General features: G+C 40.8%; 1 protein-coding gene across 1 annotated transcript in view; it reads right to left on the reverse strand.

The window, feature by feature from the left end:
• Nucleotides 1-12,155, reverse strand: part of COP1 (COP1 E3 ubiquitin ligase) — a 1,876,694-nt gene that overhangs the window by 1,478,542 nt on the left and 385,997 nt on the right. Inside the window, exon 8 of the mRNA XM_069641145.1 lies at nucleotides 2,818-2,894. Coding sequence (XP_069497246.1) covers nucleotides 2,818-2,894 — 77 coding nt within the window. The remainder of the gene's footprint in view (nucleotides 1-2,817; nucleotides 2,895-12,155) is intronic.

Genomic DNA, 12,155 nt, shown 5'->3' on the forward strand with positions numbered 1-12,155 from the left:
ACATCTGGCATACAGAGGAAAGGTAGCAGGGGATGGAGTTGATGGTCACTGAGGAAAGCCGACATCAGGGTTGATAAGATGTTCATGGGAGAGGCAGCCTGCAAGAGATGCTGGTGATCAAAGAAAATATGGTGAATACTATACCGGTTATAAAATCCAAGCTGGATTCTCCAGGAGATATGCGCTGCTCAGCAAATATATGTGTTGTAGGGATCTGTGGGGCTGTACAAGACAAAGATTTTATGGCTACACTTCAAACTTTGCAGTAACCTTGGAGACTACTACTGGTGAAGGACCGTGCCACCAAAACAGGCCTTTCACCTCAAATTCTGCCGGTCACCTGGAGAAGGTAAATTAAACAGAGTTACTGTATAGTTACTGTACTAATGAAACTTAGACTGAAGGAATATATTGCTGAATGCGGTTGCAAGGGTGAAACCGAAGGATGAGAGGAGCAGAGTTAGTATGTTACCCGCCAGAAGTTTTGGAATGGTGTCCAGGAGGCATAGGTTATTAGAGTTTAGAAAGTTCTTGAGGTCTCTATCCCGCCTCATGGTAGTTCCCTACTAAATTAAAGGTGGCGTTTCAGTAGAAGTTGGCCATGATGAGGCTGCAGAGGAGTTTTTGGACAAAGTATAAAGATGTGGGCCTCATGTGGCCAACGAAGCACCTTGAAATGTGTCTGTCTCGATGCTGCAGATTATGTTAATGGTTTATAGAATAGCTGGGCATCGTGCCTTTAGGTAGTTGACGGTAGGGTGGATATTTGTGGTTGGGGGTCTACAATTATAGTGATCGTGGAAGATGTATATCTGGATCCACTTTTTCTAGTTTGCCCATACCCCTCTTCTTTATCCTAGTCCCCAATATCACTACCCTTACTCCTTCTGTTTATTCCATTCTTCTTCCTTTTCAAACCCCTCCCTATGTCTTATAAAAACTATGTTTGTATGTTAAGGTCTACTCTAAGCTAACACAGATTTCTACTTTCCTTTGGGGATTCTGAAATGTGTCAATCTAATAAAAATAATAAATACAAAATAACATATACACAATGCTAAGATGTTACTGGGACAACCAACCATCACAATACCATGCAACTAGTCACCGGAGCATCACAAGAGCCTTAAGCTTCAAGACCCACTGCAACCACTACATTCAAAGACAAGTATTACCGAAACCCTGAGCTCTCAAACAACTATTATTACAAAGGCATCACAAGAATAGACTAATCCTACTGGAACCATGCAGTAATGATGGAAGTATCACAATATTAAGCAAACCTCAAGTAATCCTCAAATGACTGCGCATCACCAGAGCAGTCAACCATTAAGGCAACCGCAAGTAACTTTGGCAATTTTATCAGAAAATTCAACTCTAAAACGATTCCAAAGTTACAAAAGTAAGAGGAACACTTAGCGTCATCCTAGTTCCTGCAATAAATAGCAAGAGTGCAGTCTTGGGGCCAAATCCTAAAATTAGACACAATCACAATAGACATAATGAAAAGCAGTGGTATCTGAGTGCATACCATTGGGGCCACATTCCTGATATTTCAGAACTGCTCCCGAGGGATATCACTTGCAATTTAAAAGTCCACATAATTGGCTAAGAACTTTCTTTTAGGGAATTGTACGATCGGACCGGAAAAAAAGGTCCGACCATACAAAAAGTATGAAAAATGCTACCACCAAAGGTTCGAACACCAAAAGTTCGAACCTTTGGTGGTAGCATTGTAGGTATTTAAATAAAAAAAAAACATTTTTAAAAAGACTGCGGGGGCAACACCCCGCTCACTATACTGTGTGGTATAGAGAGCTGGGGTTGCGGGGGACACCCCTGCAGATCCCAAAACAAAAAAAAAAGAAGAAAAGAAAAGGACCCTGCGGCGTCGGTTCCCGATCACAGAAGTGAAAGGGAACTGGCGCTGCAGGGAGACAGCGTGAAGGAAAGGTAAGTAGGGTAGGGGTATATTGGGGGTGAGGGTGTTAAGGGTGTCGGTGGGGGTGTGCCGTGGGTGTCGGTGTGGGTGTGTAGATGTGTGTTTGCAAGGGAAATGTGCAAACTTTTTGTGGTTCACACATTTCTCATGCAAACTTTTCCTTCGCAGACATTTCCGCGACGGCAAAAATCACGCAGATCCTTCTTTTAGAAGAATCCCAGTCAGGTTCTGCCACTAATATCCATTCGGACAAGCGTCTGCGCTAAGAGAGCAGTACAACGATAACAGGACCAGCATAAATAATGATTTTATCAAGGATGCTTACAAAAAGAAAGCGATCTGCAAGTCCTTCACAATTTCACCTATGTATCTCAGAGCCTGCCCACTTATAAAATGTGCAAATGGACTAACTGTTTATAGTGAAAACATGAAGGTTTTTTTTTATAGAATGTGATTGTTTAGGAGAATTGTATATCACTTTCTTTTTTAACTGTAATTGGTATTGTCTAGAAAATGTGAATCTTAAATGTATTAAGCAGTCTACCTTTAACAAACGATGATATGTCACATAAAATCAGACATTGCGGAACATAACGTCAATTTGTAGTATCTTTCCTTATTCCTGATCTCGAACAACTTCCATGGTTTCTTTTATAGCTCATACTGAGCTGGCAGCTCCACCAAAATTACCAGAGCATACAAAGGGTATCTTGGGAACTCTTCATCAGCCAAGCAAGTGCATTGTGTGGAGAAAAATGTGGGGAGCAAAGAACCTCAGAACCACACTGATGTTCTAAAGGAGCTAGTAGAGCGAATGCTTGAGGCGTTGTTTACAACAGATGAGATGAATACAAAATATTTGAGGCATTGCATACCTGGGTGAGGGAGAGTGAGCTTCAAACTGTGGCACTGTGCTGTCCTCACTGACAGGAGAATACAAGCCACTCATCTCCTACAACAAAGAAATTCATTAGACACAAGTAAACACACAGAGCAGAACTTTAGTCAGTCATCGGTAGTCGCATATCGTCCATTCATTTTGTAATTTTATTATCACTACCTGAGAGGCTAGCTGCTCACAAGTTAAGTGCTCAACTAAACTGGGGCCAGACTGAACTGCATAAGTACGAATCATGGCAAAGAATACTCATCCCATTATCACTTACACAGCTGCCAAGAAACTCCATTTGGATGAATTCTAAAAAGCCTGGGGTGGGTTTATCAGACTCGAGAACTCAACTTGATGTGCAAAACGTGGTCTTTACCTGGCCTGCGCGTGTTTTTCAAAGTTTTGTAAACTGAGCCTTGAGTGTTTGTTTTAAACAATGCTTACAGGCCTTCTACCAGATTACTTGACTTTTTTGTCCCATAAAGGGGATGCAGTTTTTTAAAAGAAGGCAAAATGATGTTTTTTGAGTCAAATCTGTTCCTGCAGGTAAAGGAAGGACCGTTTTTACAACATATGCAAAACATGTACAACAGAAAGGAAGAACATTTTAACAATACAACACTTTAGAAAACATTACTTAGAATGTGCACGCTCCCTGAATCGAGGCTAAGTGGGGGACTTTTGCTGGTGTGGCCTGCGTACATCGCAGACGTTTTCACATGTATTTTAACTCTGCGCTCTGTGGCGCACCCGATCCCCCGGCAAGCAGTTTCCCTTGTTCTTGCGTTCCCCGCCTCCCTCCCTACCCACCAGCTTTCAGATAGGGTCGCTGAGGCCAACTAGGGAGCCCACAAGGACTAGGCCCTCACGCTTTGCTGGTGTGTCCCACATCCATTGCAGTAGTTTCAACATTTATGTTATTAACTCAGCACTCTGTGGTGCATCTGATCACCTGCAGGCAGTTTTCCTTGTTCCTGCATCCCCCGCCCACCACCCTTCTGACTGGGCCACTGGTCCTATTCTTAAGTTAACCCCCCAGGGAAGCCTCTGACCGGGCAGTCAAAGCAAAGGGCAGCTCCTCCTGAAGGTGCAGCTCCACTCTAGGTTTGCCCTTTTTCCCCTGAGAAGTCTGCCAAAAGTCAACCAGCAGCGACTGATAAGGTAAGTGTGGTCTGGGCGGTAAGTACAGCCATAACTGTACTCCAGTAAAGCCCCACCACTCTTATTACCTACTATTACTACTGGGGTTGGGGGGAGGGGAGGTCAGGCTTGGCTCGAGGAGCACATCATAGGCCGAGCCCATGAAATCCCAGGCTACACCAGAAAAAGGAAAAAAATGAAACAGCCGTGGCGAGCCACCATCAGAGCCGCATTTATTTTTACCCAGTTTTACACATTTTTCAACGGCAAAATGGAAAGAAATGCAGAAAAGGCACCCGAGCCGCCATCAGGGACAGTTTCTTTTTTTCTTATTTCGGCATTTCTTTCCATTTTGCCAGCATTGTGCCGGAAAAATGGAAAGAAATGCCCAAAATAGAAAGATAGGATGCCGAGTGGGGGATTAGATACGGGCCTAAACTGCCTTAAACTGTCGTCTTAGGTCCTCCTAGCTGCTGTTGCATGCCAGACTCCTGCACCGCCCAGCCTGAGTCTCGTAATCACTCCGGAAACAGCCTTATAGAGAGCTGATGGGATAAAGCAGCAATTTGGCTCTCTACCAGCCTCTTTAAGGCTGTTGCAGTGACTCCCTGTTCAGAAAGGCAGGTCCGGAATGCAAGTTGTTATTTTGCAGGGAAAACTACGGGCCATTTAATTAATAGTTCATACTGGGATGTCTTCCAATGTTTGTCTTCCAATGTTTCTAGATGCAGATCTGTGCTTCATGATAAACGCTGGAGCTCTGCAGTGACTTGACGCATTTATATCATAGTCGTTCAGTAGAACAGTCTTATTTTCAGGTAACTTATCAGGGTGCTATTGGCTGCAGATTGCATGGCGCGGGGGGTATATACCGTTTGATTTAAGGATTGTTTCATTTAATTTGCATTTTCTATATTGTTTTATATAGGTTCTTTGGAGATGACATTTGGACTAATTCCAAAATTATTTTCAGCATAGCAGCTGAATCAGCAAAACCTCAATAAGATAACATATTTTACGTGAACATAGCTGCAGGTCGAGCATAACATGCTGCACACTAGAGGTGTGGTGATGGATTCAGGAGCACACAGTATTATCAGGACACGCCTGTAGTTATATTTCTTTTGGTTTGCGTGCAGGCACTTTGTCAATTTACAGCCACCGTTAATTCGAGGCTTATGTTTATGGGTAGCACATGTCTGGACCAGCCTAGTTGGGCTATTGTTAATATAGGCCAATGGTGTATTAGTTGGGTGAGTTAGAACATTTTGGGTTAGCAATTGAAGGAGGCTAATTTGGCCTCTGGCTTTTGTGCTTTTCTTTTATGTTCTGTGATACTACCGCTCATTTCCCATGATGACATGTTCCTGGAACATGCATGACGATCATGTCACGGTGACCTTGGTAATGTATGTATTCACATTTTTATTATCTTTGAATGTGGTTTGTGTTATTCCCTGTATTCTTCCATTAGAATCCACATGCTTATATATGTCTTATTTCAAATGTTTGGGTTCTTTGGGATATTTTGATGACAATGATTTTCTCGGTTTCATTGGTGGTTTGACTGTATTGGTTTGTCGTTGGAATCCAGATTTTTTGCCTTGAAAAAGACCGCAGAAGGTCAAAACACGTGTCGGCAAATCATTCTGACTGATGACAAAAATTTGAATACAAGATACATTGGACATACACCTGCGTGTTTTTGCTTTTTTTTTGGATCACATTCAGTCATCTTATTGACAGTTTCTTTTAAATGTTGGGAGTCTAGCAGCGCATTTTACTTAGTGGAGCTCTACCTTTCTGGGTTTTGTAATATATTCCTCATAGGTTGGAGGTGCCTATAGCTCCACTTCCCTGCAGCCTCCAGTGATTTGTATTAGTTTCCCAGTTCGAATCCAATTGGCCCGAGCGCCATCACGTTCTGGTAAACCTCAAACTGACTGTTGTTTTTGGTGTTTTCACCCTTTTTTGCCAGGTGGGGCTAGCTGGGCAAGTTTGTATTTCTCAATATATTCATGGCTAACATGGCTGAATATCTTGTTAGTAGAGAAAGAGACAGGATTGCATTATTCTCTCCCAAGGGCACTCCAGGTAACGCTTTTACTAGTAGCAGTTCTAAACCTGACACCCTTGCTAATACATTTTTTCGACTAGAAAGGTTATCCAAACGGGAAATAAATAAATACTGGGAAAAAGTATCTTTAGCTAATTATATGGAATACAGTATGATCCCCAGAGGCCTACACATACTTATTTTTCCCGATTTTACAGATGAGGATAGGGATCTCGCCCAGGAATGGGAGGAGAACCTTACACTGAGTTCTGAAAAGATGTTAAAGATTTTGATCACTCATGCGGAATGTGAACATGCTAGGGTTTCCACCCAAATTGATGAGTTGCACAAAGAAATTGAAAACATGAACAACCCTTCCACTGTTAAAGAAAAGAATTATGATACAATGCACACCATACTTAAGGATTATCAAGATGAAATTAATATCCGGAAATTTCGAAAATATTTCCGTGATGAGAGGGACTACAATAACAACTGAGTTTACACTTTTCAGTCTAAGTATGATCAAGACAACATTGGTCCCATGGTGAAAACACCCATGACAACACCAGCTTCCTCCGAGGTAGACTCGTAGGAAGAACGGGCACAGGCCACAGAAGGGGACGGGAGAGAAATCCCAACGCCTGTCTTATCCCATCGTAGGAGGGATTTTATGGCTGAAATCAAGATATAAAAAGGGAAATATTCAGAATTTCACACCCACTGTTAACAAACAGGTTCATTTCAAAAATGTCCCTTTAGGACGAGCTGCCGCGACACCAAATACATCTTCAGGGATAGATACATGGAGAAACGTAAACACACGTTTGACACGCTCAAGTCTCAGGAATCTCCAAGCCAAGTCCATTCTGAAAACTTAGTCTTCAATCTGTCATCCAAAATCCTAACCACAGGAGAGTTGTCCTTATTGAATAAAGGTTTGTCTTTTTCACCCAGTCGGCAGCCTGATCCGATTGATTTGCAAATTGACTTGTTCAAATTCATTCCTAAGCTCAAACTCAAAAAATATTTTCACACTCAGGTTAAACAGTACAGGCCCAGGCTAATTTCCCAACCAGTGAGTCAATTGCCAATCTCAGATATTGAGGACACAACATTGCTCATGTCCTTATCAGTAGATCCAAGTATGAATGGATTGGCCTTACATCAAGAATTAGGCATCCATCAACATAGTTTGAAATTACCTGAACACAAACACACTTCTAAGTTTGTACCACCTTCACAAAATGAAATTATAATTGATGCATTTTATCAAGCAGTCATACAAGATTTACACCAGCTTATGGATTGTTCGACACATACTAATATACAGATCGATAATCTTTGTAAAGCCGAAAAACAGGCACTCAGCAATCTCATGCAGGACCCCAATATAGTGATCAAAGAAGCCGATAAAGGCGGGAACATAGTCATATTGAACAGATCTGAATATATTAGCATGGCAAATGAACATTTGGTTACAGCAGGTTGCTATAAATTGTTAAAAGGAAATCCCACTTCACGAACAATCTCTGATTTATCTACCCTTATTCAAAATTGGCACTCCCGTGGACTTCTAACTGATGAAGAGAAGCATTCCCTATTGGTATCCTGTCCGGTCATACCGACCATGTATTTCCTTCCCAAAATACATAAAGAGTTTTCTCAATTACCACAAGTCAGACCTATAATGAGTGGCCTGGGATGGGCCACTGAAGGACTTTCACAAAACATTGACACTGCTATCAAAGACATGGTTCACACTCTTCCAGCATATTTGCGAGACACAACACACACTCTACAAATACTCCAATCAATTCAATGGTCTGAACACTATTTGTTAGCCAGCTTTGACGTTAAATCTCTATATACTTCAATCGAGCACCGCATAGCGCTTGACACTACAGACTTTTCATTCAGGAAACACTCTTCTTCGTATACAGAGCATGTGACCATGATCAAAGAGTTCCTGGCATTTACCCTAGACCATAATCAGTTTCTGTTCAATGGTCAATACTACGTGCAAACTAAAGGTGTGGCCATGGGAGCAAAGTATGCCCCTTCATTGGCCAATCTATTAATGGGTTATTTTGAATATCATTACATCTTCACAACTCATCAATTCAATGTTAATATTGTGGAATGGAAAAGATACATCGATGATGTTTTATTGGTTTGGAATGGCACTATGGAATCTTTTCAAGAATTTGCTGGGTATTTAAATGTGAACACATTTGGGATTGAATTTTCCGGACATTGCAGTACCACACAAATTGAATTTCTAGGCCTAACCATCCGTATTGTTAATCAGAGGATTCATACACAAGACGTTTAGAAAACCTACCGCTGTTAATTCGATTTTGAATGCAACGAGTTGTCACAAACGTGCGGTTATCCACAATATTCCATTTGGGGAATTTTATCGAGCTCGCAGGAATTGCAGTACTCAAGCGGCTTATGAGAATGAATGTGTACAGATTCAGGAGCGGTTTCTGAAACGTGGGTATTCAAGACAATGTATTCAGAAAGGCATGCAACGTGCCAATGACATATCACGTGACACTACACTTGCATTCTCCCATACTAAAAAACACCCTGCTTGTTCTGAAGTGCAAATTATTACCAAATATGTTCAAAATTCACATATGTTGTTTCGATTGCTTAACAAGCATTGGCACATTTTAAAATTGGATGCGGATCTCAGATCCTATATCACTGATCGACCCAGGTTTATCTTTACACGTAATCAGACGCTCAGAGATCAGCTTTGTCCCTCTTTTTTGGATCCAAGGACGGAGAGAGTTGAACAACTTACTTGGTTACCACCTAAACCCAAAGGCTTTTTCAAATGTGGGACGTGTAAACTTCTGCAAATTCTCAATCGGTGCAGACTCGTTTACATGCCATAATGGTCTCTCTATTCGAATAAGGGACCTTCTTAACTGTAAATCTAAATATGTGGTATGTGCGATTTTATGTGTCTGTGGCAAAGTATATGTGGGCTCTACGATTAGGGAATTTAGGATCCGCATCAGAGAACATTTTGCTCATTTGAACAGTGCTGATCCTAAATTGCCACTTGCCATACATTGGCAAGAACATCATCAAATGGATGATGTCCTGAATCTTCGCTTCATTGGGTTTATGCAAGCTCGTGTACACCCAAGGGGGGGTGACCGGCAAGTACTATTGCGCCAGTTGGAAGCACAAACCATATGTCGCCTTAGGTGTACGTTGGTGGGTCTCAACACAGATATGGAATTACATGTGTTTCTCTAAATGTTGGAGGGTCGTGAGCTAGGTTTACGTGGAGAAACTGTCACTCATTTAGTGTATATTTGTTGTCAGGAGGAACAGCTATTAATTGGGCTGTCACCAATTGTTTTTGAACAAGCATTATGAGCGACATCAATCTTTAGTTCAGCTTATCAGTTGTCAACAGCGCCCAAATCCGGATGAGCTGGTGGCTCAGTGCCTGACCGCAATACCAAATCTAACTTCAAAACCTTTCCATTTTCCTTTTTATTTCCATTTTATTCCTTTCTCGAATTTTTCAATTATTTTTTTTTTCCATCCCATCACAGCAGTGGCGTTGGGCTAGCCACTAGCTGTTTATTTTGGGTTTGTTTCACCATTGTCACCTTAGAATTCACAGTTATAAGGGAATTCTGTGATGCATCTCTCTTCATCTCAGACCGTGGGCATCCTTTTTATAACAACTTGGCATCATGCCACTTAGATTTGAGCTTAGCTTTACATATGTTGTCTTACTACAGTCTCATGTACAGTAATGGACGCTAATTGTACGCACTAGAGGACTTAGATGGCATTTAGCTGCAGTCATTAAGGCTAACTATTACACAGCCCTTGGTTTTAGTTTCAGAGTAGATCTAATTTAACTACCTTTTTATTGGACGCTAATTGCTTGTACCAGAGGATTTAGATGGCATTGAGTTGTAGCGATCAAAGCTAACTATTAAACAGTCCTAGTTTTTGGACGCATGGATTTAGTTTCAGTTCATAATTTAACATCTTTTTTATCTCATCTAGTATTTGGCTATTTATAACTTAGTAAATGTACCTGCATCCCACGGCATGGATGAGGAGCTGTATTGCACTTGATAGTGTTCTTTTGTTATTTGTCTCTTTGAGTCACGTGAGCGCGTAGGTACACGTGACGCATCACGTATATATTCACTCGTGAGGTGCTGTACTCGGATGACAGTACCGAGCAGCATCCGAGTGATTATGTAAATGTTATAACATGGGCAGGAGACTTTATTCTCGTCTTCGAGGTAAGACTGCTTACAGTCATCTATTCATGTTTAGCATACATAAATGCCCACGTTTGCAGCAGGATATGGCTGCACCAACTTTAAGGGCGTGGTCTGTGTGTTATCTTGTTTCTAGATGCAGATCTGTGCTTCATGATAAACGCTGGAGCTCTGCAGTGACTTGACGCATTTATATCACAGTCGTTCAGTAGAACAGTGTTATTTTCAGGTAATTTATCAGGGTGCTATTGGCTGCAGATTGCATGGCGCGGGGGTATATCCCGTTTGATTTAAGGATCGTTTCATTTAATTAGCATTTTTTATGTTGTTTTATATACGTTCTTTGGAGATGACATTTGGACTAATTCCAAAATTATTTTCAGCATAGCAGCTGAATCAGCAAAACTTCAATCAACTACGTAACATATATTTTACGTGAACATAGCTGCAACTCTAGCATAACATGCTGCAAACTAGAGGTGTGGCGATGGATTGAGAAGCACACAGTATTATCAGGACACGCTTGTAGTTATATTTCTTTTGGTTTGCGAGCAGGCAATTTGTCAATTTACAGCCACTGTTAATTCGAGGCTTATGTTTATGGGTAGCACATGTCTAGACCAGCCTAGTTGGGCTATTGTTAATATAGGCCAATGGTGTATTAGTTGGGCGAGTTAGAACATGTTGGATTATCAATTAAATGAGGCTAATTTGGCTTCTGGCTTTTGTGCTTTTCTTTTATGTTCCTAGAACATGCATGACGATCATGTCACGGTGACCTTGGTAATGTATGTATTCACATTTTTATTATCTTTAAATGTGGTTTGTGTTATTCCCTGTATTCTTTCATTGGAATCCACATGCTTGTATATGTCTTATTTGAAATGTTTGGGTTCTTTGGGATATTTTGATGACAATGATTTTCTTGGTTTCATTGGTGGTTTGACTGTATTGGTTTGTCGATGGAATCCAGATTTTTGTGCCTTGAAAAAGACCGCAGAAGGTCGAAACACGTGTCGGTAAATCATTCTGGCTGATGACAAAAATTTGAATACAAGATACATTGGACATACACCTGCGTGTTTTTGCTTTTATTTTGGATCACATTCAGTCATCTTATTGACAGTTTCTTTTAAATGTTGGGAGTCTAGCAGTGCATTTTACTTAGTGGAGCTCTACCTTGCTGGGTTTTGTAATGCATATGTAAAGATGATGTCATTACAGCAAAAGGAGTATTTAAGTCGTTAATGTAAGCATTAATCTATTATGTGTTTTTATTCTGCCACATTTATAATTCATGCAAACTATATTGTTTGGAAATTCAAGAATAAGAATGCAAATGCTTTTGAATTTAGTTTTGCTGTGTGATGTACATTGAAAAGACCAACCTGCATTAGTAAATGAAGAAATTAAACACAAGGAAGAAGGAACGAAAGAACAGAATCAAATTGCATTTTAAGTTCTGTTTCCACTTGTAAGATACCTCAAAGAGTTGGCATCGAGTCCAGCTGGTACTGGATTGAAAATGCATGTTATAGTTAGGCCAGATGGCTTTCAAGATTATCCGAGATGCTTCTCCATTGAATTCAAAGCAGGCTTTCAGAACATGTAAACACTATTAATCTTCCTAAAACATTCACTCATGACACTAGGCTTTGCCTTCAAAGAATTAACTTCAGATAAACATATGAAAAGTGCATTTGTCTTCAAAGGTTATCCATAGGGTCAAAGGCACTCTGGTGCACAGCATCAACCAACTGTCTTGGATTAGTCATGGTTAAAAGTAATTGAATATATGAACAACAAGACCATTTACAGTGAATAGTGGTGACTTGGAGAAAGAATATTTAGACA

Source organism: Ambystoma mexicanum, chromosome 1q (assembly GCF_040938575.1).
Source record: "Ambystoma mexicanum isolate Mex_15411 chromosome 1q, UKY_AmexF1_1, whole genome shotgun sequence".
Classification (NCBI taxonomy): Eukaryota; Metazoa; Chordata; class Amphibia; order Caudata; family Ambystomatidae; genus Ambystoma; species Ambystoma mexicanum.